The sequence below is a fragment of the Panicum hallii genome, chromosome 3, assembly GCF_002211085.1.
Source record: "Panicum hallii strain FIL2 chromosome 3, PHallii_v3.1, whole genome shotgun sequence".
Classification (NCBI taxonomy): domain Eukaryota; kingdom Viridiplantae; phylum Streptophyta; class Magnoliopsida; order Poales; family Poaceae; genus Panicum; species Panicum hallii.
This window is the reverse complement of record NC_038044.1, coordinates 21,329,554-21,343,731: the sequence shown is the minus strand read 5'-3', so window position 1 is coordinate 21,343,731 and position 14,178 is coordinate 21,329,554. Positions and strand designations below refer to the sequence as shown.

Genomic DNA, 14,178 nt, shown 5'->3' with positions numbered 1-14,178 from the left:
ATAAAGGGCAGTAGCAATTAGCAATGCACCAATTAAATCCTTATCTTGTGATAAATATTGAGAAGAATATGTGCCAACAAATATACAATGAAAGAATAATAATAATCACCCGCACAGAGATAGGAAAACTTACTCAAGGTGAGAAGAAAAAACCACGAGACCAACCAGTCCGTTACAAGATTGCACGGTGATCAACAAATGGTTAGGATTAGTCATCTATATAACTTTTAGAGGACCAAACTTGGCATCACCAACGACAACCATATCCATCTCTTGTGAGTTATGACAACTGTTTAAAAAGAAGTCACGTAAGATGTCCCCTTCAGTAATCAGTTCTTTATCTTACAAACTATAAGTTCACCATAGGTAGGCATATGTACCTACGAGTAATATAACTGGTGGCAATGTTTTAGTTTAATCGGACACCATCGTACCACCCAAATTAATCATCTATCGAAACCGCTCTATGCTGGAACTGCAGTCACTCGAACTGACGGAACCCTCTCATTCTTCTCAAACTAAATGATCAAGTAGAAGTATTATAAGTCTTCTTTTTCTTCTCTTCTTTCGAATTGTGGTGCGTGTGTCTTGCCCTCTCACTCTCCCCAAGTGACGTCCAGACCTTAGAAAGTGGAGGTTAGAGGTTTCTTTGCTTGCTACTTCCACTCAAGGAGTAATCTCAACTATGGAATTTTTTTTTTTGAGCATATCTCAACTATGGAATTAAGCAACCAATCAACAGTGCTAATCTCAACTATGGACTCAAGCAACCCATCAACAGTGCTAATCTCAACTATGGACTCAAGCAACCAATCAACAGTGTACATAGCTCTAGACTTGTGGGCTTCGAGTCATCCTCCATGTGGAGGGGTAGCCCAACACAAAGAAGGAAGATATTGGGAAAATAGCTGGGCCAGGACCAGGAGCATCTAAATAGCCCGATGGGCCGTTTCAAGAACTGGGCCGCAATGTGCGAGTTCTTCGTGCATGAAAATCGATCTGCTACGCACAAAGGTAGCAGAAGCAAAAGAGCAGATTATCAAAAAAAAAAAAAAGCAAAAGAGCAGAGCCGTTCGTGATCTGGCCTGCATTTGACTACCTGATGCCCTGATGGAGTGCAGAACCGTATGATCCTGCAGTCGAACGCGACGACGACGCCAAGGATGGGTTAGTTGTAATTTGTAAACCATGTACTCAAGCACGGTTTAATACTACTACGCCATAGACATCGCGAGAATGGATTGATTGATCGATCGAGCATGCATAACCATATATGTTGATTCCACGTAGCGCAACGGACGCATTACAAACAGAATTCAACAACAAGAACATGTCGTTTAATTTGCTTGTTTGATCGATCGATGATGCACTCGTTGCACGCCGTCTCTTCTCCTCCTCCTCCTAATCAATACTTCATTAGTTGGCCGGCGGTTCGCTTGCCGCGGCGGCGGCGGTGTGTTCGTCGTTGGCGTTGTTCTTCTTCTCCTCCTCCACCGACGGCACTGGGACGACAGCCGCATCCTCCGCCTTGTCCTCCTCGACCGGTTTGGCCTCCATGGTGTTCTGCTTCCCGGCTGATGGTTCCCCTGCAAAAACAAACACTTGCCGCCATCAGTTTAGTTGTTTTCGTGAATTGTGATCGCCGATCGGCAAGAATCACGAATAATATTTAACAGCTAGTTATTGAGATTAGATGTGTAAAATCTGATTTTACTCACCATCCTCCTTGGTCGGAGCAGGAGACGTCGCCTTCTCCTCCTCTTCGGGTTTGCTCTCCTCAGCCTTCTCCACCTTCTTCTCCTCTTCGACCGTATCCGCCGCCTCCACCGGCGCCTCCTCGGCCATGGTGGACGCCGGCAGCTGCTCCTCATCCTCCACCTTCTCGGCTTGCTCCGCTACGGGGGCCGGCGCCGCGGCTACCTCGGCCGCCGTCGTCGAAACAGCAGCAGCCGCGACAGCGACGTCGACGGCGACATCCTTCTTGGCCACCTCACCATCCTTCTTGGGTTCCTTCTTCCCCCCGACGGTGGCAGCGGCGGCGGGCTCCTCGGGGGAGATCACCAAGATGTCCACCGCCTTTGCCTCGCCGGCGGCCCGCTCCCTCACGGAGTCGTCATTCCCTTTCTTCTCTTCGACGGCCGCGGGCGCGGGCTTCTCGGCGGAAGCCGCCTCGACGACACCGGTCGCCTTGTTAGCCTCGCCGTCGCCGGCGGCCGGCTCCTTCACGACGTCTTTGACGGCGACGGCGGTGCTTCCGGAGGACGAGGAGGAGGTGTGGCCTTGGCCGGTGGAGACGGAGGACTTCCTCCGGAGGAGCTTGCCGGCGGCGCCGCTGGCGGTGGTGTTGCCGGTGGCCACGGCGTCCTTGGAGCCACCGCAACCCATGGCCGGCCGGCGCTGGCGACGCCGGCGAGACGGGGAGGAGGAGGAGGAGCGGTAGGGAGAGAGAGCGACCGGAGAGGGAACGGACGGGGGAGAGGAGTCGTCGGGCGAGCTTGAAGGATCGGAGGCAAAGAGACGCCGCGGCGGGACGACCTGTTTTATAAGCACCCGGGCCGACGTGCCCGCATGCATGGAACCGGCACGCTCTCACGCATGGAAAAGTCAACCCTGACGCGTGGGCACGACAGGTTTGGGAAGTCACGGTCGATGGACAAGCTAGAAGAGGTTGGCAGGCACCGCATCAACGCATCGTTGCGTGACGTGCCGCCCCCATCCCAATTTTCTCCCTCAGATACTCCGTCTGCCGGCGAGCCGGCCGCCGGAATGCGGTTTCTTTAGCGGCCGCTGCCAGCAACCAACTCGTCGTTTGGTGGGTGGGCTTCATTCGTCGCCCGGGAACTTGAGCGGCCGGCAACAGACCATCCGATTTTGGAAGTACATGTTTAGACAATGGCAAGGTTGTACTGCCACAGCAACATCATAGCGCGAAGATTTATAGAAGTACAAACAGCAACCGGTCATCACCAAATCTTAAATGACTATTTGACTGGTTCCACAAACTTCTGGTAGTTTTCTTGGCCGGAACATTTTTTCCTTTATCTAAAAAAACTTCTGGTAGTTTTCTTTCTTTCTAAATTTTTGACAAGAAATCAAGAACCAAGGGGGGCCTGTATCATCTAGGGCCGCATATGCTAGCTAATTCAGAAAGGAGAACACAAAGTATATGGTCTCCTGGATAGTCTTCAGGCAAAACCTTTGAGTTATATACAAAGTAAAATTACACTGTTCTATTTCTATACGCTCCAGTAATTGTCACCCTGAGGTGTATATTGAAATCCACAAACTAATGTGACGATCATGACGCTACGGTAGTTTCTCTCTGATTAAGTACCCTAGTAACTTCTCAAACTCGGCCGCTCCAAGAAAGATCAGCAAAGCCCGGCCCAGGCGCTTCATCTCTGATACTCCATTCTCATACTAGGTGCAGAAGGTAACCGAGCGACATGCCAACAACTGCCATGTAGACGACGAAAAGCAGGGGGAAACCAGTGTTGGACTGAACCTGTGCAGCGCCCGCCCTTTTCAAGAATATCTATTTGAGAGATGCAAAACGTTAGAGATGAATCCAGGAAAAAGTTGTCTTGGGAACAAAACCAGTTACAATGTTTAGTAAGTGATAAGCTATTGTAGCATGTACATGATCGAAGTGTCAAACAATATGCAGGAAGCAACTGGATATCGTAAGGGGCAATAAAAGCAATTTCCATATGCATTTACGGGCTCATGGTCGTGAATTATCACACTGATACTTCAAAAGCATACATAGTTTGGGATAATTATTAGATGGGGGCATAGTTAGGAATATTAAATGATAAGGATATTTGAAAGAAAGAAATGTTTAAATTTATAAATTAGGAAAAATGGATATATATTTAACCTAAATGCAAGCACAACCTATATGAGTATCAATAAACCCTACGGTTTGTAGCCTGCTAATTTAGTCAGATGCCACCCGTCACCATTCAATACAAAATAAGATGTTAACAACTTAACATGCCAGGAATAGCCATTTGTTTGGGCTTGTAAATTGGGACCACTATTCCAAAGTATTAGAATGTCAGCAACGGAACTACATGTTTTGGTAGTTAAGAAGTTAGAATAAGATGTGCTTTCCTCTGGTGGAAACAGGCAAACGTCCCAGCACATTGATAGGGATTTTGCTATGGTAAGCTAGAAGACCAGTAGACCACATGCAGACTTGGTACTATATGCCATGGATGTATTTGACAGAGTTCTGCGCCAGGTGACTTCACTTGACTAAAATGGGCATATGGATGAAAAGAATGGTAGCCCTTCGCCAAATTCAAACATGTATATGGAGAGCTTATAATTGTTCTTTCAAGCTTCAGTTATCACGAACAACGGAACAAGGGCACATAAGAAAGTTACTGCAAGATGGTTTATATCATCAATGCAATAAAATTTTACCATCTCTTTCCGCAATTTATCCCGCTCTTGGATGGTAGTTCTGGTCTGTTCCATCAATTTTATGATCAAAGTTTCCGCCTACAGAAGAGGATGATACAACATTATAGCATTTGAGAGAAGGAATCTCTTGAGGGATTCAATATTCAAACAATCAAACTCAAATATTTGGCACTGTATATTCCTTACCTCTTCAAGTTTTACTCCAAGATTGTTAAGTTGCATTTGTAAAGTGTGGACATCTTCGGTTACCTGATAAAGGGGTAACAAATAAAGTTAAAAAGTAGACTGTGAAGTAAACACATCAGAACTGTTGTTTGCTAACCATGTGCCTGTATTTAATATTCATCACCAATACAAAGTATAGTAATGCAATTTATGGTAATGGACATGGAATAAGCTAAACAGAATTAGCAGAGCATGCACAATACTTGAAAAGACGCTTACATGAGATATATGAATATTATCAGTATTGGTAGATTCTATATCACTTAATGATGGAACTTCACTTGGAGCAGGAGTATATTCCAATGGTGGAGATTTCAGGTCCGCACTTGTTCCTGTTGAAGCAAATTGAGATTCTACAGAGATAGCAGAGGTTTCTTGCAGATTGGGAGCAGATTCCGACAAAGTAAATGAAGATTGATTTGATGGGACTAGAAAATCTTGCAGAACAGTAGGGCATTCTTTTACAGGGGCGGAAGTTTCACTGAAAGTAGCAGGACTTCCTCTTAATGGGGGAAATTTTGCTTTCAGGGGATGAGAAACTTCATTCACCACAACAGGCGCTTCATTCACATTATCTAGTATTTCCTCTGTCACAGGAACCCCAACTGTTTCCTTGGCATGGGAAACTCCATTGATGAGTTGCTCTACTTGAGGCTGAGTCATGCTGACAAGGACAACTTTCAACTTCTTCTCCTCAATATATCGGTCGGATTCTTTGGAGAACTACAATGAAGACTCAATCAAACTAAAAATTGAGAGAAAGATGCAAAGCAACATCACATAAGCCAAGCATAAATTGCTGCGTACTTACAAAAGCAGGAACAATGTCTTCATCAGCTGTACCAAATGGAACAACTGTGGTCTGCACAAGAAACTTGTCTTTTATTTGCAGATCTGGTGGAGCATTCTTTACCGCTTGCATAGTAACTACATTTTATATAAACAACAAAGTCAAATAAAATAACATAAATAAGGAAGAAAAATTCACTTCGCTGAAAAAGCTAAATCCAGCCATGAGCCATGTCATCAAGGAAAAGAGGCCATCTAACTTGCACAACAATCTATTGCAATCAATTATGAATATGCCAAAACACCAATTTCATCAGTAGCCAGTAAAGACAACATTTACCTGTGAAATCACATGATGCCAATGGAAGAATAACTCCTACATTTGGTCGAACACAATATCTTTTTGGAGAAGTTGTTTTAACCTATTACATATTCAAATACCAAAATTATCAAAAGAGCAAATGAAATAAATGTGAATCATGAAACATGAGGTCTTAAATTGTTTCTTCTAAAGGAAAAAAGACACAAAGCGTGAAGTCAGACAATATACAGTATGAGAAAAATACTTCACAGAACAAAACATGAACCATAATTCATGACGTAAAATTGGAGACAAACCTTGAATGCAACATATTGATCTGACTTGTTCACAAGATGGACACAACATGAACTCTGCTTCTTCACCTCAACTGATAAACAAGTGAAAATCAGGTAAATTTCTGGAGATGGTAGACTCAATAACAATTTGTGCATAAAGAGCAAGGAGATAGCATCTCGCATCCTCACACACCGAACTTGCGAGCCATTGACACTTTTGACAGCCTAGGAGCTAACATTTGTCCACATCCCAACTACCTATTAGCACTAGCACCACCAGAATGCACAGACCTTCCAAGGAAATTTCGGAATGGAAAATGGACGAATCCGACTGCAAGTACAAATCAGGCTAAGAACGCCACGGTTGGTCCCTAAATTTGTTCGCACAAACCTCACGCGATTGAGAGTAAAAAACAGTATAATATATTTTCCCTAGAATGTCAGTACGTCGCGACTCGCAAGTACAAGCTGAACGCCGCAAAATCAGCTATCTGTACCAAAAAAATCGGTTCACGGTTGTGACAGTACAACAACAGCAGCAGCAAAGCAAAATTTCAAGTAAGAGAGCGAGCCCAGAGAAATCGTCAACAGATCGATTCAGAATGTGGGAAGAAATTTCGCACAATCTAAGTTTCGAATGGCAATCGCATTCATGACCAGTTAAACCCTCCCCGCGAAACGCACGGGCTGGCGAACCCATCCGCAAAACCCCATCCGACATCCCGACCCAAGCGGCAGCAGCGCGCGGACGAATGAACCGGAAAAAAAAATTACGCGTCGCCAGGTAACAAGCAACCCGCCCGCGATCGGAGAGGCCAATGCATCAGGCGGATCAGCCCAGGGACCGAGGGACGGATCATGGCGACCGAACTCGAGCCCCTATTGGGCTGGAGCGGAGCGGAGAGGAGGGGTCAGGGGCAGGCGAGAGGGGGCACGTACAGAGGAAGCGGAGCTCGCGGGGGTGGATCTCGACGAGCACGTCCTCGCTGCCCATCGCGGCCGCCGGCCAGGCCGCGCGAGCGGGAGAGGGCGGGCGGGGAGAGATCGCACCGGCGCTCGGGCGCTCGGCCCTCGGCCTGGGGGTGGATGGTTGTGCGTGCGGGACGGCGGGCGGGCGGGCGCTTGTCGTGCTTGCCTCGGAGAAAAGGGTGGACACGGGCTGACTGGGACGGGACGGGGACGCCACTCCGCCTCCACTCAGAGTCTCCAAGGAGGCAAAAACTCGAGGCGAGCGAGTCGCCCGGCCGTTTCGGGATTTCGGCGGCCGAAACCGCACTCGTCCGCCGCCGGGCACACGGTGCAGGGTTTGTCGGGGACTCAGGAAGGAGATGTGATGATCGGATATCACATCGTAGAATCATAGACAAATCTACCTTATTTCAATAAAGGTTTAACAGGACTTTACAGTTTTGGTTTCGGTAGATTTATTGTATTGAATTTCATAATCTGAGTCCACTCATTCGTATCAACGTCTTACTTCAGCTCGATTTTAAACTATTCAACCATAATTTGAATTTGAGTTGCTTAAAATTCGTAAAGTATCATGCATGTTCATTTATCATGTTACGTTACATGATTGAGATCCTATATTATTGTACGAATTTTGTGGGTCACATAAGATCCTCCACCTAGAATCACAGTGCTTTAAAATTAATATACACAAGTATCGATTGAACCATAGAGCGTAGGACGTTAGGATAAATATCGATCTTGACACGCTGTTATTGCATCAATGTATCCTGAACATGTGTGTTCATACCTAGTCTACCTTTTTTTATAAAGAGGATTAGAGGAATATGGAAATATAAATGGACAAAAACCAGTGTGAAAACCTTAACCATACTTACTTTCTTGGTACTTCTATTTAAGTTTCTGTAAGTAAAGTCAAACGTCAATTTATTTGGCCTTCACAGTGAAATAGCCTGGAAAGACAAAGATCATGACTATCCATTGATAGCAAAAGGTGCAATGGTGTGACAACAATATGGTGTTTGGTGATCTTACTCATCGATTTACACGTGGCCTCTTAGAAGGCGTAATGTCTACACTGTCATGTGAAAATATGATCAAAAGACCACTATGATTGCTAGTCACAAGGTGAAGCCACAGGTTTTGGAATGTAAGCTTTGCTTTCAAAGGAAAAAAAACAGTTACTCCATGTCTCCATTCACTTGAAATAAGACCTCCGGGTTAGGCTCTTCTGTGTAACAGATGCTGAGAAAGTGAATCTCTAGGGAATTAGTGCAGGTAGCTCAGTAAGAATATGATCAGTATCTGCTGTTGAGGATAATCCGTTGTGGGCATCCTGCTGTATTTTTCTATAAACTTGCTTAGAGTTAAAAAGGAGTTTGACTTATGATAAAAACTAAATTTACACCAACTGCCGACCAGCAGTTCCGTGAGTTTTATCTATAGATGATGGAAGAAATATCGAGCGAGGGCTGCAAAAGATAGCAAATTCTTTTTTGACGGTCTCGTTGTTTATTTTTTGTGGAACATTTGGAAGGAGCGCAACACAAGGGTATTCAGGCAGGAAGAAAAGATCGTGGCAGAGATAGCTTATCTAATCAAGGAAGAGGAAGAGGTACAATAGTTTCAGCAGGCGACAGAAGTAGTCAACAGTTTTACTCCAGCCTCATATATTGGTGTGTCTCTTTTGCGTTGTGGTTTTTCTTCGATTTGCTGCTTACGCTGCTTGTGTGGTGGGTTTTTTTTCTGCGTGGAGGTGGTGCGTAGTTGGAGTGAGTATGGTTGTAATTTTAAAGGTTTTCTTGTCGTTGTTCTTTCTCTTTCCGTCTAATAAAAATTAGACAAATCTCTTGCCTTCCTTTCGAAGAAAAAAGACTTGCCATTGTATTAGCAAACATTGAGATCGACAGTCATTACAAGTTCCACCTTAAAACCTGAGAGCATTGCACCTGTCAAGAATGCTTTATCGGCCCCTGCGAGGCTGCGACACAGAGACCTGAGAGCATTGCACCCTGATCACTGTTTTGTTTGATCATCCCATCAGCAGCTCAAGCAGAATTTGCAAGGTTATCTTGTTTATCATATTTAAATAGTTCAAGTGATGCAGACTGTGGAAGTAGTCTTAGTCCATATATCAAACATTTTCCATGCACAAGATGTAATGGAGCAGAAGTTATGATGGATCCAATCTATATGGAGAAATTAGAAGAAATTAATCATTGGAAAATCAGATAATATAAGCATGTATGGATCTGCACAGATTTAACCCGTCCTATCCGTGAATGTTCCTTCAATCCTGGATAACATCCTGAACAGTGAACACACATGCAAGTGTATCACTTCTAAAGAACAAAAAAAGTCATGCACATGTGATTGCAGTAGCTGCATCAACTACTTCCACCTTCCACCATCTAACAGAAGGTAGTCTGAATCACGTCCTTATGCAATGACAAAATGCTAAAAAGACAATTGAAACATACATGTGGAAGGTAATCAAGCTACCACTTAACTATCATTTCTTTCAAAAAAATCTTCTTATCAAGTTATCCCATCTGAAAAAGAGTAAATTGGAAAAGACTTGTGAGTTCTTCTTACTCATGGAAACACGATACCACCTTAACAGGAGCATACTGTTGATAGGTCAGGTTTCAAGATACCCAATTAAACCCAACAAATTATCTAGCATTTTTCTAAAAAACGAATTCATTTTAGGCAAGAAATTCATTTTGGTTTGGAATAGCCTCAAATGCTAGAATAGCAGCTTCACAGGCTACTGATACCGAGAACTGATTCATTTTGATGGGAGAGGATATAGAGAACCATATAAGGACTTCTTAAGTGTCATTATATTCTTATCTTATTGCAAACCAAAGGTTGATGATAGATCATACTTGCAACTTTGCAACACGAGGGTTGAGGTCTATCTTGACTCTATCATCAGATAGACAATGCAATCGCAGATGTATCCAGCCTTATCTCCATCAGGGATATGTGGCCTCAAATCCTCAACTAAAACAAACAAACAAACAAACACAATGGCCAGCCTTGGCCGAGCTGGATGTGGATGTTTTTCTCCCACATGATCTTTTTTCGAAGATGAGAGATTCTCCCTTACATCTTGTTGCCCGTCCCATTCCAATTGATGCTGGAGCATAGGAGTACAAACCGTAGATAAAAGGAAATAAGAGTCACCATGCTTATCAATCCATCAGGGAAATGACTGAGTTTGCAGTGTATATTCAGCGTGTTGGATATCACCAAACAATATTAAGATTATGAGAAACCATGAAAGCGCACAATCTCATTTCGTTGTTTGGGCAAAAGAATATATGAATTATTTTCAAAAAAAAAAGAAAAAAATTCGAGCAGTGTGCTGTGTTTGCTCATTTTTGGCCCATCGGATGACTTTCTGGCCCAATAGCCCATTCCGGTGCCCTAGTACACTTCCTTAAAACCTAGCTCCATCCCGTCCCCGGCCCCCAATCCCCAGACGCAGCCGCCACAAACCGGGAGAGCACGACCAGCGACGCGAGGGGCGAGTAGCGGACCCGCCGTCACCTGCGCCTCCTCCTCCCGACGCAGCCTCCTTCGCTTCCTCAGGTGCCGTTCCTTCCTGCCCCCTTCTCGCTTGATCTGTGCTACCCGAAGCTGTCGCGAACGGGATCCATGTTGGCTCGTGTCGCCTCCTCGCGCTAGTGGCGATTTGGCGGTCTGGTAGTGACTGGTTTGTTGATACTCGCATCTCCGATTCTGTAGGGTTTGTGGGTTTTGCTTGCTTTGATTATTCGAGGATTTGATTCCTATGGTTGGATTCATCTGGATCCGGGTAGCTACTTGGATACTGTAGGTTGATTTGTTAATTATACTTGTGGATCGGATGTTTAGAGTTTCGGGTTGCTGTGATTCCTTTATATTTAGGAGGCTGCTGCTGAGTATCCGGCTGTGTAGTTGATGTTTATGTAGTTGCAACATCCTTGTTTCATCTAGTTTCCGATCTGGTCTGTGAAATTGTTTTGTTTGCTGCTTTCAAGTGTTTGTTATATTATACTGCCTTTTAGATTCGGTGCTGATACTTGCTGATACTAATATTCCTAACAACTGATTCATCTGGTGCAGCGGTTTAAGCTTCACACGCAGCCATGGGTAAGGAGAAGTCCCACATCAACATCGTGGTCATTGGCCACGTCGACTCCGGCAAGTCGACCACCACCGGCCACCTGATCTACAAGCTTGGAGGCATCGACAAGCGTGTGATCGAGAGGTTCGAGAAGGAGGCCGCGGAGATGAACAAGAGGTCCTTCAAGTACGCGTGGGTGCTCGACAAGCTCAAGGCCGAGCGTGAGAGAGGTATCACCATTGATATTGCCCTGTGGAAGTTCGAGACCACCAAGTACTACTGCACTGTCATTGATGCCCCTGGTCACCGTGACTTCATCAAGAACATGATCACGGGTACCTCCCAGGCTGACTGTGCTGTACTTATCATTGACTCCACCACTGGTGGTTTTGAGGCTGGTATCTCCAAGGATGGCCAGACCCGTGAGCATGCTCTCCTTGCTTTCACTCTTGGAGTGAAGCAGATGATCTGCTGCTGCAACAAGGTATAATTCCAGAAATTCCTGTCTCACTCTTGTTTATGATCCGAGATGCTCTGAAATACACATGTCTGCAATCCAGCTTTATTCCTTTTGCATTCTCAGTGGTGAGGATACTCCTTTATATTTCCATGGCTATGCTAGAATTGTAGTATGTGTGTACTGTACTGAAAGTATAGTAGTATGTCATATGTGCTAATGCTTATTTTGATTAACCATCTGTTTCCTACACATTTATGAATAGTAGCAGTTCATGGACATTGAATTGCATTATCTGATATATGTTCTGGGAGATATTTTTTTGGATAATTTTGGTATAAGTTTCTTGATCAACTGTTTTGAGTAATGTGCTGAAGTTATTGGAATACATGTAATGCATACAGAATTCAAGCACATGTGTTGCATCGTTTAACTGTCATTATATGATTGATATTGTCACTTACTGTGCTTTGTTTTAGTAATAGGATTTGTGACACACCTGATGAGGTCATTATTTGTACTTGCTTTATATTTGTTATAGTTGTTACTGGCTCACAGCCTGCACTTGCTAACTTTGATACACACGTGATATATGATTATCTATCTATTCATAATTGTTTGTTACAGTTGAGATGCCACTTGAAACAACTTTATTCAGTAAAGAAGTGCAGTGTTCTAGTTACTTTTAATTAATGTGATGCCCTCGCGTATATACTGTCCTTTGCTGTTCATGCTATCTCTTCCATTAAGCTAATGAATGTTATGTTGCTATTTTCTTTGTAGATGGATGCCACCACTCCCAAGTACTCCAAGGCCCGTTATGATGAAATTGTGAAGGAAGTCTCCTCCTACCTCAAGAAGGTCGGGTACAACCCTGACAAGATCGCCTTCGTCCCCATCTCTGGTTTTGAGGGTGACAACATGATTGAGAGGTCCACCAACCTTGACTGGTACAAGGGCCCAACCCTGCTTGAGGCTCTTGACCAGATCAACGAGCCCAAGAGGCCTTCGGACAAGCCCCTGCGTCTCCCCCTTCAGGATGTGTACAAGATTGGTGGTATTGGAACTGTCCCCGTTGGCCGTGTTGAGACCGGTATCATCAAGCCTGGTATGGTTGTTACCTTCGGTCCCAGCGGTCTGACTACTGAGGTGAAGTCTGTGGAGATGCACCACGAGGCTCTCCAGGAGGCCCTTCCTGGTGACAATGTTGGCTTCAACGTGAAGAACGTTGCTGTGAAGGATCTGAAGCGTGGGTATGTGGCCTCCAACTCCAAGGATGACCCTGCCAAGGAGGCTGCCAGCTTCACCTCCCAGGTCATCATCATGAACCACCCTGGACAGATTGGCAACGGCTACGCCCCAGTGCTGGACTGCCACACCTCCCACATCGCTGTCAAGTTTGCTGAGCTTGTTACCAAGATCGACAGGCGATCTGGTAAGGAGCTTGAGAAGGAGCCCAAGTTCCTCAAGAATGGTGATGCTGGTATGGTCAAGATGGTTCCCACGAAGCCCATGGTGGTGGAGACCTTCTCCGAGTACCCTCCTCTTGGTCGCTTCGCTGTCCGTGACATGAGGCAAACGGTTGCTGTTGGAGTTATCAAGAGTGTGGAGAAGAAGGACCCTACCGGCGCCAAGGTGACCAAGGCAGCTGCCAAGAAGAAATGATGTGCCTAGTGGTTTCTCCTGCGTCTGCTTTTGCGATACCTAGATACCTTTTCATTATCCCATAAGTTTTGTCTGCGGTCATTGCTGCTATATCGTGTGAACTTTTAAGGTCTGCTGGGTGCCATTTGTATTCTAGGTACTGTGTTGTTATTTCAGCTTCGGTGAAACTTGAATGCTCTAAGACCTATGGTGTACCCTTTTGGGAGTCGCTAAACGTATTGTCAGGAGACGTCTAGTTATCTTTATGCATTTTGTTTCGTATTATCTTTTTATTGTTCGCTCTTCTGATTTGCATTTGTGTTGTGCCTGTGGTTTCTAAAGCCTTCCTGGAATTGAAGGTATAGTTTTCTTACTAGTGTTTGCTCTTTTATGGATTGGGGTTTGGGAAGCGTTGTCTGCTTTCAGTTTCAGTTGACGTCGCCCTAGTTACCCACCCAACCCAGGAAGATCATCACGACGTTGGTGAGAGATCCCGACCGGTGGCCGCTCGCGACGCGGTGCGACCGCGATCCCGTCCCAGTCTCTGAACTGGCCATGGCCTGCTGTGGGTGGGCGGGGGCGCGGATGCACGACGGCCGCTCGGGCGTAGCTCTCCCCTCGTGCGCTGCCCGCACGCAGAGAGCCAAGGGGGCCGCGGCGGCGCAGCAGGGCGGGCCCAACGACGCCGTCGACCACTCCTTCCAGGCGCGCGGCCTCTACACGCCCGTCGAGGTACGTGGAGCACGCGGCCGGCCCTTGGACGGCCATGAATCCGTTCTTCGAAATGTACTACACTGAGCTACTTGGCAAATGCGCTGATTACAATTTTGATGTGCCTCAACCCTTGTCACAAGTGCATGCACCATGATAGTTGGATATAGGAACTGTATGGCTATTTCTTATTTGTTGGTTTGTTTGTTTGAAGTGTTTCTTAGTGATCTTATTGCCT

At 45.4% G+C, this 14,178-nt stretch overlaps 3 protein-coding genes across 3 annotated transcripts; 1 reads left to right on the top strand and 2 right to left on the bottom strand.

Moving 5' to 3' along the window:
* Positions 1-1,256: 1,256 nt before the first annotated feature.
* On the bottom strand, positions 1,257-2,496 carry LOC112887602 (enolase-phosphatase E1-like). The gene is made up of 2 exons (XM_025953827.1): positions 1,719-2,496; positions 1,257-1,586 (listed from the first exon to the last, which is right to left on the bottom strand). Exons 1-2 carry the CDS (start codon positions 2,383-2,385, stop codon positions 1,417-1,419), a joined length of 837 nt encoding a protein of 278 aa, XP_025809612.1. The 5' UTR covers positions 2,386-2,496; the 3' UTR covers positions 1,257-1,416.
* A 624-nt stretch (positions 2,497-3,120) lies between these two features.
* LOC112883862 (vesicle-associated protein 2-2-like) lies at positions 3,121-7,169 on the bottom strand. Its single transcript, XM_025949116.1, has 8 exons — positions 6,982-7,169; positions 6,064-6,134; positions 5,786-5,867; positions 5,468-5,583; positions 4,876-5,379; positions 4,618-4,680; positions 4,432-4,509; positions 3,121-3,535 (listed from the first exon to the last, which is right to left on the bottom strand). The coding sequence occupies exons 1-8, from the start codon at positions 7,034-7,036 to the stop codon at positions 3,416-3,418; spliced, it is 1,089 nt and encodes a 362-aa protein (XP_025804901.1). The 5' UTR covers positions 7,037-7,169; the 3' UTR covers positions 3,121-3,415.
* Positions 7,170-10,472: 3,303 nt separating this feature from the next.
* On the top strand, positions 10,473-13,499 carry LOC112884168 (elongation factor 1-alpha). Its single transcript, XM_025949523.1, has 3 exons — positions 10,473-10,611; positions 11,128-11,612; positions 12,369-13,499. The coding sequence occupies exons 2-3, from the start codon at positions 11,151-11,153 to the stop codon at positions 13,248-13,250; spliced, it is 1,344 nt and encodes a 447-aa protein (XP_025805308.1). The 5' UTR covers positions 10,473-10,611; positions 11,128-11,150; the 3' UTR covers positions 13,251-13,499.
* The last annotated feature ends 679 nt before the right edge of the window (positions 13,500-14,178 follow it).